Below are 25,470 nucleotides of genomic sequence, written 5' to 3' on the forward strand. Positions count from 1 at the left end.
AGGGAAGCTGCCAGAGAATGTCGCAGAAAGAAGAAAGAATATGTCAAATGTCTTGAAAATCGTGTGGCTGTGCTTGAAAACCAAAACAAGACTCTCATTGAGGAACTCAAGGCCCTCAAAGATCTTTATTGTCATAAAGCAGAATAACTGTCTTTCATTTGGACCTCGTTTATTATGAACTTTAATCAAGGCATGAGAGGAAGCAATTCTACAGATTGCCATATGAACTTGAGAAACAGACACTTGAGGCCCTTGTGGAACCCAGTTTTGCTTAGTGTTTTCAGACTGATGTGGGAGATATTCCAAATTCTGTCATAGTCTCCATACTCTGCTGAGCTTTCTAATGGCATGCAAATGGCTTTTTCGTTTGCACTTTTTACTTCTGCTTTTTGCAGGGAAGCTGCTAAAGAATGTCGACGTCGGAAGAAAGAATACATAAAATGTCTGGAGAGTCGTGTTGCAGTGCTAGAAGTTCAGAACAAGAAACTTATAGAGGAGCTTGAAACCCTCAAAGACGTTTGCTCTTCCAAAACAGATTAGTAAAAATATTTATTATACTGTGAACTGACTAAAATATGTCCAGTTGCTTTATAAGGCAATACATAGCCAACATGAATTATGACTTTCTCTTTGTGTCATTTATATTATATTCCAACTCCTAACATTCCTCAAATGCTTTCCTGCTTTTTGTCAATTCATAGCTCTAGTTTCAGGTTTTTCATGCTCCTCCCCTCCATCTCCCAAGGAGCCAAATGTTAAAAAAAAGTAACAAAGTAAAAAAGCGCGTGGTTTCTAAGAGCTTTTTCTTTGCCATATATTTACATACTACTTTGTACATGTTACTGAGTGTCCTGCACATCCAAAACATTTTACACTTGTTTTAGATGAATCATAAAGATAATGCGTCCAGTAATACAAGAAAATCAAACAACCCAAGGTATCTCAGGAAAGAGTTTATAAAAGAATGTTATGATTACATATATGTACTAGCATACTAGTCTACTAGATGATTTTATGGCATATTTTTATATTAGTTGCTTTGTGGAAAAAAGTATTGTACCGCTGTCACCGAGTGCCATGGTTAAAGATAGTTTTGAATAGAACCATGTTGTCTAACCTGTGTAGTGTCTGATTTCCTTTAAACATCTGTTTATCATAGGTGCTTTAAAACCAGTCAGTATCTGGACAAGGACAAAGGAAAAAAGCATACCTAAACTCATGACACGATGCTAACTATATTGTAGATACCTGAAAAAAAGCTGTTACATGGCTGCCATTTACATAATTTTCTGTAGTCTATAGAATATTTGATTTATTAGAGATCTGTATATCAAAATTCAATTTTGCATCCTGAATACTTCATCTTCTAGATTCTGGACGGTTGTAGACAGTTGCGTATAACAAAGGCTGATGGTGTACTTCTTTTTGCACTTTTTGCAAAGTACTGAGAGGAAGTAAAGGTGACTTAAAGAAGGAAGCTTTCCAATAAACAGTAACTATCTGCTGATTCACAGGGTGCTGGAATAGCCTATAGGTGAGTGCTGGAGATTTTTAAAATGAACCCATGCTTAAACCAGATTACAGTTCTGGTAAATGCAAGTACATGCCAACTTTCCACTGTGCTTTGAAAGAAAATAGTGCTTATGCAAAACTGCTTCTGGGTGTTTCTTTAATTCAGGAATGATGTAATTGTTTGTTGGCCAGTACAGTCTATGAGCAGAGTACTCGGGAGCTTTGCTGGAACTAGCAGCGTCATTGCATTACTGATGTGGTAGGAAGAAACGCTTAGTTCCTACTTAATTGGCTTTACTCTGTGTGTGTGTGTGCGCGTGCGTGTGTGTGTGTGTGTGTGTAAGGGGGAGGGATGGAGTCACACCATTACTAAAGTCACTGGGACTTCTTCACTTAAGGTAAACTGAATTCACATTTAACCCAGTCTTCACCCTGACTCTGTTGGGGCCTGGTGTGTGTACCTTTTTTTCTTTTTTTTAAAAAAAAAAAAAAATCATCTCATTTTCTTTTAGCTTTCCCAAATTGCTTGACATACACAGGATAACTTTCTCAAATCTTTTGAAAATCCCATTAGGTACCTAAGTGAGACCGTTTGTAAGAAGAGTTATTATCTTTCACTTCACGCAGCCACATCAGTTGGTTTTAAATAGGAAACGGGCAGCCTTTTGGGCCCGTAGGATTTGCTGCAGGTCTGGAACCAAAGTAAAATAAACTTTCAAATATCTGTTTCACTGTGAAAATACAGTGTAAGTGCTAAAGTCAGCAGAAGTCAAAGGTTCTGTTAAAGCTGGACAGGATGAATACAGTCTGCAGGTCCATGCTGCAGCCTCGAGACTGCAACAAAAGTGTCCAGCAAATTGTTTGTTGTGGCTCTGTCACTAGAATTCCTTTTCTGTTGGGGTAGGTTTTGCTCCTGACTCTCAAGGGACTTTGAAACTTACGTGGAAACAAACTTGGGCACATGGTGGTTATCTCTCCAGTAAAATCTTCTCTTATCTTCCCAATAGAATCTGGTACTAACTGTACTTAGAAATTTGATAGAAGCAATCCTTGTCTGTTCCACATCTATGTAGTCTACAGTAATTTCTTTGCTAATACTTTTAAAAGATTTGATTAATGTTTCTTTTTTATTTAAATAATTACTTGTGTGGGTGGGGTGCTTTGTTAATAATGGGAGCTAAATCCAAATGCTCTTGGCATGTGTTTGGTCATTCTGAAAAACTCGATTTGATCTGTTTATCTGCACCAGGGAAAGGTATCCTTCTTCAGAAAAGCCAACTGCATAAAACCTGGCTTATTTAGGCTAAAACTAGGAAAAAAGAAAAGTTTATGATGTAGTCTTTCATTCTCAGTAATTCAGTTTGTTATAGCATTAATTTTGACAGAATTAGCAACGCACATTTCTGTGTTTTAAAGTGAGACTGAGTGAGTGTGTTGGTGAATAAGAACATTTAAGATGTATGGTCGGTAAATTAGAACCAAGATGCATCTTGTGGTGAAGAAAATAACTGATTTGAGAAGGAGCGAAGGTAGATCTGCACAAATGCCAAGGATCTGTTGTCAAATTGCTACTGCAAAAATTACTACTTAAAACAATAAATCCAGTTCTGAATTGGTTTGAGATGTACATTGAAAACTTTGTGAGAGACCTCCCTGAGATTAAATAAAGATTTGAAGGAAAAGTCAGTGTACCACTGGGGTTTGTCAGAGTAGTACCAAAATACGAAGGTGAGATGGGACTGCTGCAGCCTGAATCTCTGTTCAAGCCGTGTATCACAGGATTAAAGCGATAGATAGCATATATGCTAGGATATACAAATTGGTTTATATTATAAAGGAAAATAAATCATACTAAGTTATCCTTCAGTTTATTATTTCTCTTTAAAGTGTCAATACAGCCTTCCCAAGTTTTAGATCAGCTGTGGGACTCGTATTCTACATCAGTGTCATGTTTCTGAATGTATGTCTGCACTGGAATCCAGAGTAGATGGACGTGTGCTATGAATGAGAATTTTTCTTTTGACTTGCTGTCCATCAAGCTTGCATTTGTGCATGTAAGTCCTGTGCTTGCCAGTGCTCCTCTCCAAGGGCAGAAAATGTGAAAATGGCTGGAACTATTCATTGTTACTTCTTCTAGAAGAAAACTGAGATTTGACTGAGGTCTGAATTCATACCTGCCAAAGTTCTTGGGAGGTGAGACTAGCACGTTCTAGGAACTGTGCTGCCCAACAGTCCGGGCGAAACTGTCTGTGCTTGTATAGTGGCACCCATGTTCTGGATACCGGGCCAAGTAAAGGTCAGTTTCTTATGATTGCCTTGAACTTCCTGAGGTTTTTATCGAAATCAGTTACTGATTGTTTTTCCAGAGGATACGTTCTGATGGGAGAGAGGAAACTGCTTTCTGCATTTTGTCTGTCTCTTCACTTTGTGACTGCTTTTGGTTCATCCAGAGGCCAAACAATCTGTTTGCAGAGAGCTACCAAGTGGGCCAGACACTGAGCTCACAGCGTTTCCTCCAGTGACAATGGCTGGAAAAGCAGTCCCTTTGAGCTTCTTCATATCTCGTTCTTTGTGTAAAAGACAGATCCACCCCTTTTCCTAAAAGTATTATTATCTAAAATTGTACAGTGCAAACATGCAAACTAACTCTTGATTTTTGTGAAAGGTCTGTGATGTGGCTGTCAATCACATACCTAAGGAAACACAGTATCAGTGGCTGTTGTGGTTCATGTCAGTACTGGGACTTGCCCTCTGTCCCCACTTTACTACTTCAGTTCTCAGTTGAACCAGGCTTTGGGTTCAGTACTGTTTCCAAAGAACTTCTTGACCACAAGATCATAAAACACCTTCTGTCTCATACCATGTGTGTGGTGTTAGTTTTAATATCTTTTCCCACGTTTTGATGCTGTTTCTACTTTCAGAGGTTTCTGAGAACGTACAAATAGCAGCTGAAGAGGTGTATCTTACTCAATGGCTGTGTCATCATCTCATTTGACAAGGCTGGGAAGCACCTACTTCTCAGATAAAAACATAGCTCTGAGCGTTGGATACCAATATAATTTCCACAGGAATCGGATTCCAATTCAGATTTGTGAAGCAAGGTGCTTTGTGTGTGCAGGAGAAAGGCCTTTTGAACACAGTATTGTCTTAGTACAGAAAAATTAAATGAATCTGAGTTTGTTTATTATAAGAGAACTTGAGCACTGGCCAAGCTTTAATGTATAAGAGCCAGGAATTTTGGTTTTTTCAGTACCAGAAAAAAAGGTTGAAATAATTGTGATTTTCTTTCTGTAAGAAAGCCACATCCATATGGTACAAAACTCTTCTCCCTTGCTGAAGCCACGCAACTGTTTGCAAATTCCTTTGAGACAGATAGCTAGAGGATCTGCTTTTACGGGAAGGTGTACATAAGGCTGCACGGATTTTTTTTTTTTTTTTTTTTTTTAATAGAAGTTCATGTAGCTGAGGGGAAACGGTCTCTTGAAAAATGTATTCAGCCTCCTAGAGTTGTGGGTGATGAGGAATGTAATAGTCAGCTTCCTCTGAAGGTTCAGCTTTGAGTCATAGCTGTTTTCTTCCCCATCTAAATGGAGTGGGGAGTAGAGTTATAAAAAGAAATGTCCAAGCTATCCAGGCAGAGCTGTCTCTTGACTGTCTAAAACAGCCTCAGCTGTTGTGACCTGGGAAAAAAGGAATTAAAATAAGTATATTGTGTGAGTAGGTGGGGGTTTGGTTTCTTTGGGGGTTTTGGGGATGGTTTTTTTGATCATTATTTCACTTGGATTTTTCTGTTTGCAAGAATAAATGTAGATCTTTCTGCCTGCAGTGATACAGTCCTAAGGACTGCAAGCTCTGTTGTCTCCCACTTGGTTCTCTAGGGTTTTTCTTCCATTCTTATAAAACATAATTGCTGATCTGTACTGCTATCCTGCAGACATCAGTGTAACAGCTATATCAGTGTGATCTTTTTCTGAATGAAGTATCACTTCAAAGAAAACAAAGAGGTCTGCTCAGCTTCTGGTTTGGATTGACGCCTTTTGCCCGCAGTTTTTTTTCTGGTTTATCTACTTGGTGGTTTGTGCATGGGTGTGTATATGACAAGAATGTATTGAACGCTGAGCTGTTAAGCAGCTGGTAGAAGTAGCTGCATTTTGATTGTCAGCATTCCTGTATAAAAACTGCCTTATGGGGATTGGGTTTAATTTGGTTGGGGTTTCTTTTTTTAAGGCACTGTGAGGCTCTTCTGGATGAGGGGTACCAATGATTTCATTATTCCAGCAAAAGTTGTGTAAGTTCTAGTATTTGCTTGATTTAAAAACTGAAGAAAATGAGTTAGTGGATTTCTGGGGCAATTTGGTAGTACCTCACGCAGACTGGTAATGGCAGGTAGCAAAAATCAGTTTATTCTTCTTCTGTCTCTGATAAATCTTTTATAGGCCATATTCTCAGGTTTCTGCCTTTTCCTGCTTCTGAGATAGAGCTTTCTTCTTGCAACCTGCTTGTTAGACACAGTTATGGAGCAGAAGCTGTTTATATGCACAAAGCCTCAAAGAGAGAGAGGGTAATGTGAGAGTTGAATGATCTGTGTAGACTAAGGAAAAGAAAAATAACTTAGTTGTATTATGTATTACTTGAATGGAAAAAACAGTGAAGGAAGTGTCTTTGTTATGGTAACTGCTGAGGTTTTTCCTCTCTTTTAATAGCCATATCAGTGGAATCGGATGTGATTAATACATCTTGTGAATGGAATTATAACTATAAAAATGTCACAACTCAGAAATCTGGTTACCTAGCCAAGTCATTGTTTTTGTTTTGTGGTTTCAGAAATATCATGTCCAAATAGCCTTGTCTGAGGCTTTTTATGGTCTCATTTTCATGTTTTGTTTTGTTTTCTCTTTCAAATGTGGTTGTGCTCATACCAGGTAAAAACTGCAGGAGTGTTGTTTAGCAAGACCAGTCTGGACCATAGAGTCTGCTTCTTCTCAAGGAGTTCTCTTAAAGATTTTTTTTTTAATTTTTTTTTTTTTTAAATTTCAGCAAAGTATTTATCACGTTTCTAGCTTTCATTAATTCTTACAGAAGTGAGAGAACTGCAAATGCATTTTTAAGTTTAATACATACTGAGGTGTTTTGCTAGATGGGATTGGTTTTGAAGAACTAGTTTCTCAAAGACCATGATTGTGTGAACTAAAAGCCTTTCAGAACTTTGTCAGCTGCCATACAAACAAGAAAATGCTTAAACCCTTACACAGCTGCTTTTTTGCCAGTGAAGCTGTCAGTTACTGGAAAGATCTGGACATGGGCCTGGAACTGCAGCCACCTTGACACAAGTGGGCAACCCAAACCTGTTGAGGTATTCATAGTCGGCATTCTTCTCTTTCTCTCTTTTGAGGCCAAACCTAATCAGTGTTTCTGAATCATGTCTACTAGAAATGGGCCTAATATGAAGTATGGCTAGAGAGACACAGGAAAAAAATCAGGGTAGAGTGAACAAAGTTCTTGAAAGCTGCAGTGTCGAGAGTAACACAAGCAAGCAGGTATTGTCAATTTGCACGTTGGACTTTTTTTTTTTTTTTCCCCTCTGTATTTTTTTGTGTAAGAATCCTGTTATTCTGTGCAGGGATCAGAGCTCTGCTGTATTGAGCACAGGATGAAAAGCATTAACATTTCAAAATTGCTTACATTTTCTGTTGTTGTATCTTGTGTAAATTGTCACCTGTAGCTGTCTCCCTCATGCTATCAGATCTGTCAGTGTCCTTTCACATAGATAACTTTCATTTTCTTGAAATATTAATCTCATTTCCTGTGAAATGACAGTTAGACACTCATGTCTATGTCTGGTTTCTTCTAGTATGTTTGGAACCTGATGGTCAATTTCTATTAGAGTTGATAGATGTGTCAAAGATCTCTCAAAAATTCATGAAAACAAGCGGTTACCCAAGAAGACATGAATTTACTAAAGGAAAAGCTACAATGTATGTAAGCTTTGTCAGATAAAAGAAAACTTACTTGGAATTCTCTCCTGTTGTAATCCAAAAAATTAATTCACTGATTGTAGGTGAACCACAGAAAATGAGGTTTCATTAGTTTATTGCTGACAACTATTGGTATTTGGGGGGGTGGATGTTGAAATTTCTATGGAATACACTGCATTTACTTAAAAGGAAAATGTGTTAATAGACAGACTGTATTTTATCAAAAAGCTGAAATGCCTTGCAGACCTAAGCTGTTGGGACTGAAGTTGTTCTCTGCCTCTTCACTAAGCCAACAGTAGTTGACTAAAGGACAGTGGAATGTACCCTGACAAAATACTGGCTGGATGCTGTCCCAGACTTAAACAGTTACTGACAATTTTGCAGATTTCAGCTAGACAAGTTCAAAATAGGCTGGGTGTGAAATATACTATTTCCCAGAAAAATACCTACTGCCTTTACTGTCACACTGTAGTAACTTTGAGTAGGGAGTCTGGTAGTTGGCTCTGTTAAAGTTGTAATGCTAGTCACTGCTGACCTTTTGGGTGAAGTTCGAAACAAAAAGAGATGATTTTTTCCAGCTGTTTTAGAGTGACACCTTGTGGAGTATAAATGTATACGCTTTATTTCCAAACTAAGCAGCCAAAGGGTATTACAGAAGCAGAGAATTTCTTGTATCCTGGGGGGAAAGGAGGCAGATGGGACGTGGGGTGTTCTGTGGCTACTGAGAACACAAACGCATTTTTTGTGCTGTTTCTGTGTTAACATGAAGTTAGTAAAAACTGATTTATAACTTGATAGCTTTCTTACAGGAAAAAAAAAAATCATATTGACAAATTTTCAGTTTATAGAGTCTTCCTGACCAATAGCCCCGTTTACTGAAATCCAAAATGCGAATTATTTAATTTTGATTTACAAAAATTCTAATAATCATGGAATGTTATCTAAATACTTTAAAAATGGTAATAAAAATAATGCTATTGAAACAGTGGTTGCTAGTTCTAGGTCACAAAAATGAAATACAATAAAAAACTTGGGTATCTTTTGAAACATAATAGTGTGAAATGAAAAAGAAATAATGCAATTTTAATTGAGGCATATGGAAAGATTATTCTGGAAATAGAAAGGGAGCAGGATAAAAAGTGGGAATACAGAAAGCAGGACAAGATAAAGGCACGGTGATAAAGAAAATCCATTCTTCAGGCTAGATAGTTTTCATTTTCCTAACAAATTGCTCACTTCTGCATTACAACCATGAATATGTAGTATTCCATCCCATAGTCCTGTCTGCAAGTGCTGTCTGTATAATATATTATACAGGACTGTATAGTGTAGTGGCTTTCCATAGCTCCTCTGAAGCCTGAACTGAGCTCCTAAATAGAATTTTTTTTTTTCCTCATTCAAGAGAATTAGCCAAATGCATGAGATGTGATCTCAACACCTAGAACTGCAAATTAATTTCCATGTGGTAAGTTAATGGGCCTGTTCTATGAAAAATGAGGATACATGGTTTCAGAATTGTTGTTATTGAGTAAGAGATTAATTTCAATATTTATATAATTTAATGAACAGTTAAATCAGTTACTAATACCATGCAATTTCTAGTCATACATAAATGTAATGTTAACTTGGTCACAGTTTAAAGCTGTTCTTAAAGTTTGTGTTGCAACAGAGACAGCCTGAAGAGGGTTGGTGCCCACTTTCACTCTAGTGTATGACTGCAAAGCTTATAAAGTTGATTTGCTGTCCCAGCTGTTTTCAGCATAGCTGGTTTGGCCAGCGTTAGATCTGGTTGTGTATCTCTTCCCCAGGCTGGAGCATTCCTGAGGTTGGAAATGTTATGCTCAAACAACATTTAACATTAGCTCTTGATGTTTGAGTAGATCAGTTGGTTTCACAGACAAAGCCCTTCTGTTTCCAGTGCGTGTCCACCCCATGACACCCCCCCCTCCACCCCCCCCCCCCCCACCCCCCCCTTCTAGAATGAAAGAAATAAATGTTACATTTCATTAGCCAGTATTTTAGCCCTGGAAATGTTTATGTCTTCTGCTTGGTCACCTGCATCTGCCATTGGTGCCCTGGGGATCAGAAAAGGGTTTTCTCTCATAACACAGCTAAGCTCTTCCTTGCACTAACAGCAGAGGTCTCGCTGTCCGGCTTGAAGACATGGGAGGGAACAGGAGAAACAACTCGTGCTGCAGTATCTGCAGGCCTCGGGTTGGAGCCACTTCATAGTGGCACACTTATACCAGATGTCCTTAATCAGTGACTGACAGCAGGACCTCTGCTCACTACTGGACTTTTGTCCAGAGCCAGGTACAAAGGAACTTGCACAAGTCATTCTCATTTCTGCAAGTATCACTTTCTCTCAACTCCTTTTAGTTTGTTTTTCGAAGTCTTCTCTCGGAGTGGTGGCTTTTGTAGCAGAGTTTGACCTAGCTGCCTCTAGGTAACAATGTTCAAGTCTGATTTTTTTATCTAGAAAGGTTATCAGCTTCTACCTTTGGCAATGGAGCTTGTTACACTTTTTCATACGCCCTTCACACTAAGGGAATGGCTACAGAGATGCCGAAGAGCTTCTTCGTGTATATGAAGGTAAAGGCATATGCTGAAATTTGAAGGTACTAAAAGCTTCTTACCAGCAAGAAGGGCACCCCCATAATAAAATTATCAAAGCTGTGCACTGAAGTTTTGTAACAGACTTTAAATCTGGCCAAAGCATTTCCTCACCCATCCCTCTGCCCCCTGCAAAGGGTTTGAAAATATGAATCAGCTGTATAGCCAGTCTAAAGAGTGTGAAAGAATCAGTTTACAGCAGATTATGTAAAAAAATCTGATTCCAATGCCTACCTCTGAAATTATAAGAACATAAACCAAGCGCTTACATGGGTTTATTGTGCACTGCACAAAGACTATATTTAGGACAGAGGAAAACAGGATTAACAGTGTCAACATAAATGTAATTTTTGGTTAGGCTATGGGGAAATCTAATCTGTCTGAATTACTCTTGGAAAAATCTTCATGTACAGAAAAAATTGACTGTTTTGGTTTATGCAGTTGCATAAGAGAAATTGTATATAGATGAAACAGAAAATACGAGTCAATTAGTGTCCCTTATGAACGGGCACAGTGGTGAAGTATGTAGGTCACTTTTTAGAGATTAGTTATCTGTGATCTTGGACAGATGCCCGGTAAAGTGAAACACACTTAATGGAATTGCTGATATAAAAATAATCCTATTAAAATAAAACATTAACTTTGCAGTAACATAGAGAAGTGGTGTAAAAACAGAAGCTTGGTTTTAAAGTACATACTTGATAAGGAAATAAACCTATCGAACAAAATCTCTTCATAAGCACAATGCCTAAATACATTTTAAATGTGATTAAAGATTTCATTCCTGATGAATTCATCTGCTTTGAATCTTTAGCAATATATTGCAAGATAAAATGTATTTTAAAATAGAGGGAACATAGCTGATACGTGACCAGGTGATGCTTGGTATGTGACATTTAGCCCAAATTGGCAGGTTTTGTTTGCTCGTGTCAGTTGATAATCGTTGCAGAAAGCCTAGCTGGACCTGGCAGCAGCTTTTCCATGTGAACCAACAGATGCTATACTAAAGTTGTCTTTTTTTTTTTTTTTCAAGCTACTTATCCAAGAAAAAAAAAACCCAAAACAACTCCAAAACAACGAACCAACCCCTCCCCAACAACAACAAACCCCAAACCTAGTAGCTACCTGACACAAAATTGAAGGAGTTTACTAGAATAAATGGGATGGAAAAACCAGTAATGCTTACTGAGCCAAGTATTCCATAGGAGTGGTGTGAAATGAGTCCGGAGTGCTGTGCCTGTTCTCCTTCAGCACCCGCGAAGCTGAATATCTCCAACCGTGAGAGGCACAGAACTGCGCGAGTGCTTCACATCCGGGACTGGAACTGCAGATCTGCTTGTGCCTCATCACCGCAGAGGCTCTAAAGGGGGTGAAACCTTGAAGAACATCCCGTGTTGATGGCACTCAAGAGAACTACGATGGCATTTGTGAACCGACTGTGGGAAATAGTATTACCTTAAGGGCCAGAAATTAGATCATACAGTAAGTTGTTGCACACCTAAACTCTAGATGACTGGTCCTGAGTATGGTGACTGGATCTGTCTCTCATTGTGCACAAGCTCTCTACACAATACACGACTACTTAGATTAAAGTTTGGAAATGTTTATAGGAGCAGACATGGAGAGTCAGAATCACAGAATGGTAGGGGGTGGAAGGGACCTCTGTGGGTCATCTAGTCCAACCCCCCTGCCGAAGCAGGGTCACCTACAGCAGGTTCCACAGGACCTTGTCCAGGCGGGTCTTGAATACCTCCAGAGAAGGAGACTCCGCAGGCTCCCTGGGCAGCCTGTTCCAGTGCTCCGTCACCCTCAGAGGGAAGAAGTTCTTCCTCATCTTCAGACGGAACTTCCTGTGCCTCAGTTTGTGCCCATTGCCCCTTGTCCTGTCGCTGAGCACTACTGAAAAGAGCTTGGCCCCATTCTCCTGACACACACAGTCCAGGACTTTTCTCCAGACTCGTTGACAAGTTTAGTGGCTTGGAGTAATAATTGTCTTATGTAACAATGGTCATCTAAAATCAAGGTATTCCTCTGTAGTGTTAATCCTCTGTTTCAGTGGGATTGCAGGCAGCGTTTCCACAGTGTGGCCCATAACTCTATGAGGATGGAATTATTTTCCCTTGGTGAAGTCCCTTTCCTTCCACTGAAGGTATAAGCAGCTCAGAGAAGAGCTAGGAAGAGGGGCCTGACTTTTCAATAGCTGAAGTTAGTTAAGATATGCCCAAGACCAAGGTTATCAATTCCTGACCTTTCTCAAAACAGATCAACATTTATCTTGAAGAAAATATTCTGAGAGGAACAGCTACAGTAAGCAAGTGAGGATTGTATTGTCAGAACAACGGTGTACAGACAGCAAACCGCAATTAGCATGGTTCCCAAGAGAGGTAAGGTTGAATGTTCTTGGGCAGAAAAGGAACTGGATATGGGGTCCCACACATCTGGGAGAGTAATCCTGTTTCTGTGCCACAGAAGATGCTCTGTAAACACCCTGGGTGCGGATTTACGTCATTTTAAAGGGTAGTAATAGCTTTGTTGGCTTCATCTGTCAAGTTTGATCTGAAAGTATGAGGTAGATTTTGTAACTTTGAAGCCAGTTGAAACCCCTAATGGTATCAGGCCTGTGTTCTGGATTCTCGTTAGGCAGAGTGCAAGCAGCACTATGAGGACTAAAAAAATTGTAGCAGTTAACAGGGAGCAAAACTGTAGTCACGTCAGGAGCTCTTAATCTTAAGAACTGAGATAGCAGAGTTCGTTCATATTGCATTTTATATAGCAAAGCCTTTCTTTAGATCTGACCTTGTTGCAGTATATTTAGTCAAATATCTCATCATTTCTCATTAAATTTTCTACCTTGGTGATTGTGGGTATAATATTTTCCCAAGTCTAAAGTACAGAGATACCTGTGACCATTAAATACTAGATAATGATTTTTTTATTTCTCTTTTCTTTACTCTTCCTTATCAGCTAGCATATTTTACCTTACCTAACATAACCCATGCTTTAGTAAAAATGTAATTCTTTGAGTAGTTCTTAATCTTTTGAATGTATTCTAGAAATATTTTATGGCTATTTACAGAGTTGGTCAATTACGTAAGAATACAAACAGGGCTTTTAAACTGATGTGTGACTCTGCAACACTCTTTGGAATTAGTTAAATGCTCATTTGGAATTGAAAATACACAATCCCAGGAGAAGATTCTGAAGTGCTGTCAGGCTATTTTGTTAAAATGTGTTGGATTTTTTGTCAATAAGTTAATTGGCAGTAATAGTATGTAAATCAGAATTCACTGTTACCTGTGAAACAGTCTCACAGTAAAAACCCTAAACTCTTCACAAGATTTTTTTTCTGCATGGAGGAAGGCTTAAAACTGAACATTGTACAATGTACAAATTATATATTGTAATAAACTTCTCCAATGCATACCTCTAGCCTAACCTAGATAGTTATTTAGTTTATTTGGATTCCAGGTGTCAACTTCAAAAGTTACATTATTCAGATGAACAATATAAATTAATAATCAGTGCAGATCTGAAAATGTTTGAAGTTATTTTTGCCTTCATTTGCAGTACTGCTTGCCACTGATGCTGCAGCTTTAGGGCGTGTGATTACTTCTCTGTGCAGACAGAGACCTATTTGTTATTCTGTATTTAAGCGTTTGCTTTCAGTCTTACCATTACCTCACAAAACTCATGACTTACAGAGTCTGAGTTGTGGATCTTGCCTCTACAGTTCTGTCTGTCTATGACCTGTTCAGTCCCATCTGGAATTCAGTGGTTTTCTTATGCTCTTGCAATTTCTGCGTGTTATTCTCTGCACTTCACTATTCTGTTTACTTCTACAATCTGGCAGATTGGAATTAACTTGATTTGCATTAGTAGGTAGGATAGCAAAGTCTTTAATTGGTGATGCCCAGTACATAGGGATACAGAAATACAGATTAGCTTGTTGAAATAAACTGTTGTGGAAGTTTTCCCTGAAAATGGGTGTATTTTGTTCCACATAGTTAACTTACATACATAATAGCATTTCAATGTGTATGTGCAGTAAATATAGGACTCCAGGATACTCACTAAGATCAGTGATGGAAGTAACAATGACATAGAGTTACAAAACTGAGCTCCTTAGTTGCCAAAGAGAGACCTACATACACTCCCCTCCTTCAGAAAACCCCATAGACACAGACTCAGTCTTTACTTGCAACCCATCAACACCTCAGTACTTTCTTCAGCAGTGCTTTTCCCTTTATTGTAAGAAGGAAATCAGTTAGTACAAAGGCAGCTGCCTCCTGCTGCAGCTGGCTAAAAATACTTGGTTTGTGCTAGAATAATGTTGCATCTCCCTTACTTAAAAAAGAGAGAAAAAAAAAAAGGCACAACAGAAAACAACCAACAAACCAAGCAAGCCCCCCACAAGAAGCCCCAAACCAAATACACGATGCCAGTGCCGGCTTCTGACTCAACAGCCCAGAAGGGTAAAACCCCACAAGAGGTATAACAACATTAAACTTCCCTGTGATACCTTCCGTTGGCCTCTTTTGACCTGAACAGACCTGTGGGTGTGATGAAGATACCGTCTGATTTACATATTTTTGTAAAAATGAACTCTGGAACATATAAAATGGGGTGAACAGAGCACCCTTTGCGTGGAAACCAGCTTGGTACCATGAATGCTATTTAACTAGCAGCCATGATGTCTGCAGTGCAGGAAGTGGTTACAGTGGGTGCTCTGTTACGACAACTGCTGTGTTCTCCCTGGAAATATGATGAAAGAGTAAGGCTGTGCAATTAAGATGCATTTCAGAATAAGAGATTGAGCAGAACGGAATATCTTGTGTACACTTCTCTGTGCTATATTCATAAAATGCTGGGAATTGAAGCAACAGCTTAGTGTAAAGGTGTATTCGATAATGCTTAGTTAATGGCATACATGCATTTGTCATTGTGATGTTTACTTCTGTGATTTCAGAATCTCAAATCTATGAACCTGCAACTTAATTCCTATTCTTATTATATCCAACAAGTTCTTGGATGGATCACAAATAAGCTCTAAATGCTACACCGGTGGTGAAATTCTGATACCTTAGTTGTTTGCCTAAGCTTTCTGTACGGTGCTTGGGGACGACAGTCTTGCAAATAAAACTCTGTAAATCACATTGGAGTTCTGTTGAGTTTGGTGGCTTGTGAAGACAGCACATCTTTAAGTGCAGAAGCTTGAGCTGAGAACCGCATCCTGATGTTAGTCCTGCATCTTGTATACGGAGATCATTAAAAATGCTAATCCAAGCTGTGCAACGCATCTGTTTCAGGCCTTATTGGAGAGCTGGGTTTTGTGTTTATTCAGGCCAAGTGTTTCAATCGCGTTGTTCCACAGTCAGATTAGGTTTTGTTGGCTATACTGTGGCCAGCAGCATGATTTATCCTGAACCTAAACACTTTGCCAACGCATATTTGATGAGAAATATTAACCACCAGCAAGCCATGTATTTTGGCTATGGAGGCAGTCCCATAGCAGCTGTGAATTCTTAACATATCTGAGTCCGAACAACTGGGAAAATGGTGAAGCCAGTTAACAAACTCAGAGAAAATACTGTATTGTCATTATGGATAAACCACCATATTTAAACAGCGAGATGAAGCTTTGGCAACTTTATTATGGACGAAGACAATGAAGGTTGAGGTCAGAGGCTTTGTATAACTTGAATATATTAATAAAGTCCAAAGACTGGATTTCATTGGCTTTAAAGCTTTAAGGGGCAACAGCAAGCATCTGACCTGAATTGCCTAAGCACTCCAAAGAAAGAATTTTGCTTTGTAATCTTGTACCAAATTTTGCAATTCATGTCATTCACTTAGTATTAAAAATTATTTTAACTCAGAGACTGCAGAAACAAAAAAAGTCTTCTTTTATTGTGCTTTTGCTATTTATTAGAAAGATCGTGCTGCTATTTTAGAAGTTTTGTAATAAAACGTGAAGAAAACATGCATATGCTTACAGATATTCTGTCCTGTGTTCTTGTTGTGGTTTAGCCCCAGTCAGCAACAACGAACCGCGCAGCCGCTTGCTCACTCCTTCCACCCCCCACCCCTGCTGGGACTGGGAGGAGAACTGGAAGAAAAAAGGTAAAACTCGTGGCCTGGGATAAAGACAGTTTAACAGAACAGCAACTGAAGAGAAAAAATAACAACAATAATATTAATAAGAGAACATATGAAGCAAGGGATACACGGTGCCATTTTCTCACCTCCTGCAATTTGATGCCCAGCCCCTTTCCCCCCGCCACCTCCCCCAGTTATATCCCCACCATGACATCACATGCCGTGGAATACCCCGAGCACCATGTCAGGTGCTGTGGATTATCCCCCTGGCCAGTCCCAGCTGTGTCCCCTCCAGCTTCCCGTGAAAACTAACTCTGTCTCCGCTGAAACCAGGACAATTATCCAAGATGCCTTTCTGGTGTTAAAAATGAATTTGCGGAGGCCTGTCTTCTCAGTTTGGAGCCAAGCATATCTAGGAGGGCTGCAATTCATAGTCACATATTGTCATAGGCTTTTATGTTATTTATTAGAGCTTAACTGTCAAAATACGTGACAGTTCAAAGTTCCCGGAGTGTAAAAATCTGGTGTCTCTGAATTCTTTCCAGTTAAGTAGCTTTAAAATAAGGGGACACTCATCACCAAATTAGTCTGTGTTTTTGAAGTGTCACACTTATCAGCGCAACAGAATTATGCTACAATAAACCTGGCGATACCGTTAGCTGGCCCCAAGAAAATACCTGTTCTCATGCACGTATTTTATTTCCTGTAGGACTTCCCGAGGGGTATTTTATGAGTGATAGAGGCCTCTCAGCAGAGGACACTTTGGTAAAACATTAGCTGAGGGGTTCCAGCAGTGAAGGGCAGCATCAACTTAGAAGGAAAACCAGCAAGGTGGATCCTTATTTGAGATAAGAATGTCTTAATTAATTGTATTTTCTTTAATTGGAAGTATAGTTCAAATTGAGTAAATTCTTCGCCACGTCAGTCCGCAGTTCTCTGCAGAAATCGCTGTGCTGGGTTGCCTGTGTGACCACAGATTGCCAGATGCAATGGCAGATCAGAAGGCCGCCTGGCTGGCCAGCTGCTAAAATCCCAGAGCTGCCACAGGGAGTGCGGGATAGTGAACATATATTATCATTCCCTTATTAAGAGTTTAGAAAGTATTCCCTGATTTTTATTTCTATTAAAAAGTAGCTCTAAATGGGTCATTTTGCCTTTTGATTATTTAGAATAACTGCATAATAGTATTCATGTACTTTTATTACTTCTTGGTTTTATTTTCACGTTTGCTAGGACACTCTGTTCTTTATTTTACCATGTGGGTCCTGCTTCTGTATCTGCTTTAGTTCACGTCACTTTTAGCTGTGTGAAATGGATTCACAGACATCCAGCGGGAAGTGTTTGTAGGTCAGTGACTAATTTTCCCAGGCCCATTTTGCAGGCTCTGCTGATTTACACCAAATCTATTCATAGAGAAAAGATGACTTTTTTAACCTGTGAACTTGCTATTCTCCTGTTGGCGTTTCTTCCATGAACTGATGTATCTGCTTGTTGAGTGACGATGACAGCAAAGATAATAAGCTACACAAGTGGCACAATGCGTTACAACATACCAGAGTTTGTTTCGCATTGAGCGACAGGTCCAGGCACTGTCTGCGTCAAGCCGTGATAGTGCTCAGAAGCACCACGATACCACGTGTATCTACCTGTACGGAGCAATTTAGCCACTTCATTTCTTTGGCCCCCGTTCTTGTAAGGCATGAACAACTTGCTGCTTTAATGACTTTTTAGCCTTAAAAATACTTTAAAATATTTTCTACTTAAAAATATTTTCTATAGTGAGATTATATTATTCCTGTTTCACTGAAAGGGATCCAAGAAACAGATATGAAGAGGTTTTGGAAAGTCTTGCACAGTCTGCAGTGGAGCGGAAAACGGAATTTGGGTTCCCTGACTGCGTGCAAATCAGTGGGTGGTCATTCTCAAAAATAACGCAAGCAGTACTACTACTAGAAAGCCTTCTCTCTTTTTTTACCAGAGTAATGGAAATTGATTCTAATGATCATGCCACGTTTTGCTTACTTGAGGGGAAGTCTTTAGATGTTCATATGGGAGCCGCAATTTTAATTCTGTAGGCTTGCTTCTGTCCTGAGTACTTTTTCATTGAGGAGGAAGGGACTTTGGAAATCATACAAAGAGGTTAGTGTTTTTATTACATTTGTAGCGCAGCCTTTCTACTCAAAGGACAGTGATACCAATGCCCATCGATAGTGGACAGGAATCACTGTTAAAATAGAGAAAAGAAAATCTTTTGGCCCATTTAGGTGCATAGTTTTCAATCTTACATTATTTTTCAAAGGAGAGGATACTACCTAATACCACATAGGACCTGAGGAAGTGGAACAAAATCTTTAAGAAGTACGCACTCAAAATTATATATCTGCTGTTCATTTGTTAAGTGCATTATTCAGTTTTTGGTTCTTTACCTCTAAGATCCATATTTCCATCTTCTGTATTTTCCAGGCATATACACAGGGGATTTGAAAATCAGTTGAGAATGGTGATTTTGACCTCTCTGCAATGCTAAATGAGTGCCTACAAGTATTTAGAATCATAGTACCTTGCTAAAAATCAACAAGGTTCATGTCTAGACACTTCCCTATTGAAAACTTGGACACTCCAAGAGCTTTAATTTTCACCTCTTGATTTGAAAATTAACTTAGGAAAGTCTATTTTGACTCAGTATAGATGTTAATACTTAGCAGAACTTTGCTCAGTTTGAGAATCTGTTTCACAGGAACAGTTCTTGAGACGAGTCTGTACAGTTCACCCCATTTAGCTTGATTCCCTGTCTCTGAAACCTTTGGCTTTTCTTCAGATCTGTTCTTCAAACAAAGCCCTCTATTACTCTAATGTAAAAGGCTGGTCTTCTTAGGGAGCTGCGGGCTAAAGTAATAAAGTTCCCTGACGCTGCTCTTCATGTGGACGGCTCAGCCTGAGCACGTGGATAAACAGACACATGCTCTTCTTGTGAGCTGTGTTTCTGAGTACTCGAATCCCTTGAGTATTAACCTATAGTAGCTCATACTACAGGACTTGTAAGCTCGTACTACACATAAACATCTCTAACTGTAAGCTGCCGTGACTGATACTCAAAATTGCTAAGTATTGAAAGTTCAGTAAAAGTGGGGCTCTTTATTTTCTTAAGATGAATTTGAGAGAAAACAGTTCTGTCTGAACATGCCACCCCAAATTGCTGGGCCTGGTTCAGATGTCATTCTTCACCGAAAGTAAAGAAGTTACACTTGCCTAGACTGGTACAAAATCCCAACAGATTAAGAGATTCCTCCTTGTAGAATGGGATCTTTTACAAGCAGAAGGGACTAAAACACAGTAGGCTCTTATTCATGCTCCATATAGACTCTCGAGCTGGCAAAGTGCTTTGTGGCAGCGCTGCCTGTTTTTGCAGATTAATTTGTTTTGTTTAATTAGGCTTTTCTCTACCAGGGCTTTAATCGTTCAAGAGGGGGCACTCCCACCCTTGCTCGTAGTCATCAAGCCATACTATTGGGTAATTATTGCTCTTCACGCGCCAAGATCTCAGACCAAGAACAGGCAGCCAATCCTGATGTGGGAAGACACACACTGGCACAGAAAAACTAACTAGGGAGACAACGAAGAGAGAGAAACAGAGAGAGACTGTATGGGATTGTGCTCTATCTGCCTACAACAGCAGCATCAGGGGCAATGTTGTTTTCCCCCAGTAGCTTTTCAATATAGTTACTCCATTCACTAATGAATTAAGAGTATGTGAAGCTGTGCCAAAGCTAATCCAATCATCAAATTCCTCCCAGCTGGTTAAATCCAATTGCCCGTGCCTTCCTCCACAATGCGAGAGCATCCATGCTACAGTTTGCTAAACCGACTCCTCCCCTCCCAGTTCTCACTGCCGATCCGTGCTGTATGGGGGATCTTCCCTCATACGCACAACGCGTGGGTTTCTGGCTGCTTCCAATCCCTGAAGAAATAATTAAAAAAAATTATGAACAGTTAGATATATGAATATACGTATTCCAGCACAGTTGTTCTTGAAGAGGTTCACCTAAAACAATGAACAATGTTTCCATAGTTAAGGGCGAACTGCCTCTTTCTGCTGTGATTTCAAGCTGGTGAATAATGTGGCAGTAATAAAAAATTATAATAATATAATATACATTTATCTGGGCTATGTACATTTAGGGAAGTATTCTAACACCTTCTCTCTGGTGGTCAGCTTCATCCTTGAATCACCTGTTTCGTCCTGTATAGTAGATGGAAGTAGATAGGAGCCTCTAGTTGCCATGCACTTCAGAGCAGGACCTTGACGTTGTGCTCGGAATTATTGCCTCGAATAGTATTTCCTCCTTGGCTAGCATGAGATTAATATGCTAATTTATGCACTAAGGTTAACTACATGAAGCAGGTAGCCCAAACTTCTCCCTCTGTCTTCAGAAGAAATCTCGATTCACTCTATGTTTCTCTCTGATTCACATCAAGTACTTGCTTTCTGAGAAACAAGAGTGCCATTCACCAAAGCACTAACTTCACTGCTACCATGCGAGTATTTTTAAGCTAGGTAACGCTAAGCAGTAACTCCCATCTCTCGCATACATACTTCTTGTTCGGTCTTGATGCCTTTCCTGTGAACAGTTGCTGCAGCTATCTGCTAAGTACCACAGAAACCTCCACATATCTCTGATGACAGCACAACGGTTGGGGTAGTGTTGCGGGTTTGCGTGCAAGGTTTTGGTAGCGGGGGGGCTACAGGGGTGGCTTCTGTGAGAAGCTCCCAGAAGCTTCCCCCATGTCTGACAGAGCCAGTGCCAGTTGGCTCCAAGATGGACCCACCGCTGGCCAAGGCCAAGCCCATCAGCAATGGTGGTAGCGCCTCTGGGATAACATAGTTAAGAAGAAAAAAAACGCCCAAACTGTGTAAGGGCATTTTGGAGCAGGAGCGAGGAGGGAGAACTCTGCAGACACCAAGGTCAGTGCAGAAGCAGGGGGAGGAGGTGCTCCAGGTGCCGGAGCAGAGATTCCCCTGCAGCCCATGGAGGCCCATGGTGGAGCCCATCTCCACCTGCAGTCCATGGATACCCCATGCCGGAGTGGGGAGTGCCCAGAGGAGGCTGTGACCCCATGGGGAGCCTGTGCTGAAGCAGGCTCCTGGCAGGACCTGTAGACCAGCAGAGAGAGGAGCCCACGCTGGAGCAGATTTGCTGGCAGGGCGTGTGACCCCATGGGGGACCCACACTGGAGCATCTGTTCCTAAAGGACTGCACCCCGTGGGAGGGACCCACGCTGGAGCAGTTCATGGAGAACTGTCTCTCGTGGGAGGGACCCCTCGCTGGAGCAGGGGCAGAGTGTGAGGAGTTCTTCCCCTGAGGAGGAAGGAGCGGCAGAGCCCACGTGTGCTGAACTGACCGTAACCCCCATTCCCCATCCCCCTGCACCGCTCTGGGGGAGAAGGGAGAGAAAATCGGGAGTAAAGTTGAGCTCTGGAAGAAGGGAGGGGTGGGGGAAAGGTGTTTGAAGATCTGGATTTATTTCTCACTATACTACTCTGATTTGATTGGTGATGAATTAAACTGATTGCCCTGAGTTGAGTCTGTTCTGCCCGTGACAGTAGCTGGTGAGTGATCTCTCCCTGTCCTCGTCTCGACCCACGAGCTTTTCGTTGTCTCGTCTCTCCCCCGTCCAGCTGAGGAGGGGCAGTGACAGAGCGGCTTCGTGGGCACCTGGCATCCAGCCAGGCTAAACCACAACAGGTAGTTGGACAGGGCTTCAGGTAACGTGACAAGGCTGAAAGGACATTTTTTGGCAAGCCCTGGATTTCTCCCTCCGAGAAAGAGAAGATTGCCTTAACCCTAGAAGAATCAACGCCTCAAGCAAAGGGGGAACCTGCCACAGGAGTAGTCTGTTCCAGTCCAGAGCGCTGGGAATCTGAGACATGATCCACGAATGCATTCTCCTGAGGAACATGTGAAAGGCTTTGCCGTATGGATGGAGTCAGCATCAAATAGGAGGCCTGCTGAACTTGCCTTGAAGAAAGGCTTTTATTGCCACTGAATTTATCCTTGTAACAATAAACAAAAGTAACAACAAATAGAATTATCCGAGGGGTAATGATTAACATTCCTCAGGTGTGTCCATCACTGCGCTTTATGTATGGAATTCAATATTATAGTCAAAACAAATTTAGCTGTTGCAATGAACAGAGTTGAGGTACGATTCCGTTGAGCAGCCAGGTCACTTTATACACGGGAATGTTCCCTTGAAGCTTTAGCTTAAAGTCCGCACAAGGATGAGCTCAGTGGTAAATGCCACAGGGCATCCCAGAGCCCCAGCTGCGGGTGGGCAGGACTCTCACCTGACATTAGATGGCGATGTGGGGAAGGTATTGGGGGACAAATTTCTCCGGCTGTATCTGAAAGACAAGCAGAATCAAAAGATCTGGGTGTCACCAATCATTTACCTTCAGGAATTTTTTTAAACTGTGCTTCCCATATTGTTTGGTTTGCAAGCAGGAAGTAGGTTTGGATTAAACAATATTTATCATTTTTATCTACTCAAAATAGATCTAAAACTTCTCTAAGCAAAACAGTGGCCTACTTCTGCTGGTTTGAATCACTCAGATTTTTTGACAATGACCCAGGAAGATTTCGAGCACAAAATTGAATGGGTCACATCATTAATATTTAGCCTATTAAAATCCATTGTACTCCGTATAGTGGTGATGCTACAGATTTAAAAAACTCTTTCTGCAGGAACAAGCCCTCTGTCAACAGAGGTACCTCAGCGCTGACCAATCTCGAAAGGCTTGGCCTTAGCCTGCGGAGCTTTATGGCGTTCCTCAGCTGACGCATGCAGCCGCTCAGGAGGGCAAACTCCTCAAAACACACAAGCTTGAACCTCGAGAACAGAACGGTCTCTCACGGAAGAAAGACACAAAAGCTCTTTTTGCCACACACATGGCATCTGAGCAAGTCAGCCAGGTGCAGCGAACTGTTCGTGCTTTACTGTACCAACATTTCTCAGACAGCACAACGACATCTGCATCATGCGCTTGGCACAGCTGAAATGAAGGGACCCTAATTGAAAACCAAATATGCTTTCCTGACGGGCATTCCACCCGTGCATTTTCCTCAGCTCTTAGAGACCAGCAGGACACCATTACCCTAGAGCAGCATTCCTCTTACTTCAGGAATATTTGTCTTCAGACATATCTTGTAGCACCTTTGTCATCACAACGTACTTCAGCAAGCTCTTCGGGTGAAAGGAGGCGGAATAAAGGTGTACGAAAAATCCAGAACAAAAGGCTGCAAGTAAGAAAATAGGTAGCGACACAGTGATTACATGGTCGCAACTGACGATCACAAGTTTTGAATACTTTACATTTCAAAACATTTTAAATGTTTATTTTTTGAGTATGTTTTAAATATAGGCCAAAGTTTAAATCAATCCTTTTTAATGAAGAAAATTTGTCTTTTTAAGCTCTGCGTATCCGCTTAGAGAAGCAGATTTTGCCGTTGACCCATCTCCACCGTTATGTCACTGCCTGTTTTTTCACTGCTTATGAAAATCGCAGAGTATGTATAAATTGCAAGGTTTGACTAAGGATTTGCTACAATGGATTTAGAGCTGTTAAAAAGTATCTAAATAATTAGGGGTTATGAAACGTTTGCTGCATGCCTAAAAAATTTAGTTGGATTGGTACAGCAAGGCCAGGCAAGGCCTTCCCAGTTAACATTACCCAAGAATGTGGTAGACAACAGCCCTGGCGCCCCGGGAGTGGTCGTGCTGGGAGACCACAGGTCAGAAAGGCCAGAAATGGGTAAGCGTCACAGAATCACAGAATGCCAGGGGCTGGAAGGGACCTCTGGGGATCATCTAGTCCAACCCCCATGCCGAAGCAGGGTCACCTACAGCAGGCTGCACAGGACCTTGTCCAGGCGGGTCTTGAATATCTCCAGAGAAGGAGACTCCACAACACCTCTGGGCAGCCTGTTCCAGGGCTCTGTCACCCTCAGAGGGAAGAAGTTCCTCCTCATGTTCAGATGGAACTTCCTGTGCTTCAGTTTGTGCCCGTTGCCCCTTGTCCTGTCGCTGGGCACCACTGAAAAGAGTCTGGCCCCATCCTCCTGACACCCACCCTTCAGATATTTATAAGCATTTATTAGGTCCCCTCACAGCCTTCTCTTCTCCAGGCTGAACAAGCTCAGCTCCCTCAGCCTCTCCTCGTAGGAGAGATGTTCCAGTCCCCTCATCATCCTTGTAGCCCTCTGCTGGACTCTCTCCAGTAGTTTGAACAGGCTGCCCAGGGAGGTTGTGGAGTCTCCTTCTCCGGAGATATTCAAGACCCGCCTGGACAAGGTCCTGTGCAGCCTGCTGTAGGTGACCCTGCTTGGGCAGGGGGGTTGGACTGGATGACCCACAGAGGTCCCTTCCAACCCCGAGCATTCTGTGATTCTGTGAAAGACAGCTGAAAGTTAAAAATTATTTTTTCTTTGCAACGTGTGACCTGAAAGAACCGCAAGAATGGAAACTTGGGAGTCCGTCACGTGACGGCCCGACTCGCGCGGGCCCCGCGGGAACCCCAACGCCCAGGGGACACGGGGCAGAGCACGGGGCGATGGTTCCCGCAAGGGGCTGCGGGTCTCAGCCTGTCTCGCGAACGCACGCGCGCGCTTTCCGCCACCGGGCGACCCCCGCGACCGCCCCGCTGCCGTGGCTCGGCCCGCCGCCGGGCACCGCACGGCTCGGGCCGCAGCGGCCTCACCGCGCCCGACGAGCACCGCGCCCCGTCCCCGCGGCAAGCGCCGCACCGCGCCGCAACGGGGGAGTTTGAGGGGGGAAGTCCCGGGGACGGGGAGAGCGCGGCGCGGGGGCACGGCACGGCACGGCCCCCCCCCGGGGGCTGCGCACAGCGAGCTCGCCAGGGACTCCCGCCCTCGGGAACAAAAGAGCACGGGCCAGCACCACCCGCTGCCCGCCCGGGCCCCGGCGGGGGCGAGGGGAGTCGTCGGGGCCGCCCGCCCGGCGGGGGGCGTTCCCGCCCGCCTGAACCGGAACCGCTTCGCGGGGGCCGCCCGGGGCGGCTGCTGCTGCCGCTGCGGCTGCGGCGGGGGCTGCGGCGCGGGGCGGGGGAGGATGGGGCTGTGCTTCGGCGGGCCCCGCGCCGCCCGCCCGCGGAGGAGGGCTTAGCCGCCGCAGCCCGGGGCGGCCGGCCGCGCTGCGCTGCGCTGCGCTGCGGGGCCGCCGCCGATGAGCCGCCGCGGGAGCCCGCCGGCGAGTGCAG

General features: G+C 42.2%; 1 protein-coding gene across 12 annotated transcripts in view; it reads left to right on the forward strand.

Annotated features, from left to right (window-relative positions):
• CREM (cAMP responsive element modulator) overlaps positions 1 to 15,251 on the forward strand; it is a 46,649-nt gene extending 31,398 nt beyond the window's left edge. For 7 of the 12 annotated variants that reach the window (XM_075419696.1, XM_075419703.1, XM_075419699.1 and 4 more), the window contains one exon: positions 3 to 489. In XM_075419696.1, coding sequence (XP_075275811.1) covers positions 3 to 147 — 145 coding nt within the window. In that variant the 3' untranslated portion in view covers positions 148 to 489. Of the gene's footprint in view, positions 1 to 2 lie in introns of all 12 variants that reach the window. The other 5 variants (XM_075419697.1, XM_009945136.2, XR_012763803.1 and 2 more) reach the window with 4 other exon arrangements.
• Positions 15,252 to 25,470: the final 10,219 nt, after the last annotated feature.

The sequence above is a fragment of the Opisthocomus hoazin genome, chromosome 4 (assembly GCF_030867145.1).
Source record: "Opisthocomus hoazin isolate bOpiHoa1 chromosome 4, bOpiHoa1.hap1, whole genome shotgun sequence".
In the NCBI taxonomy this organism is placed as follows: Eukaryota; Metazoa; Chordata; class Aves; order Opisthocomiformes; family Opisthocomidae; genus Opisthocomus; species Opisthocomus hoazin.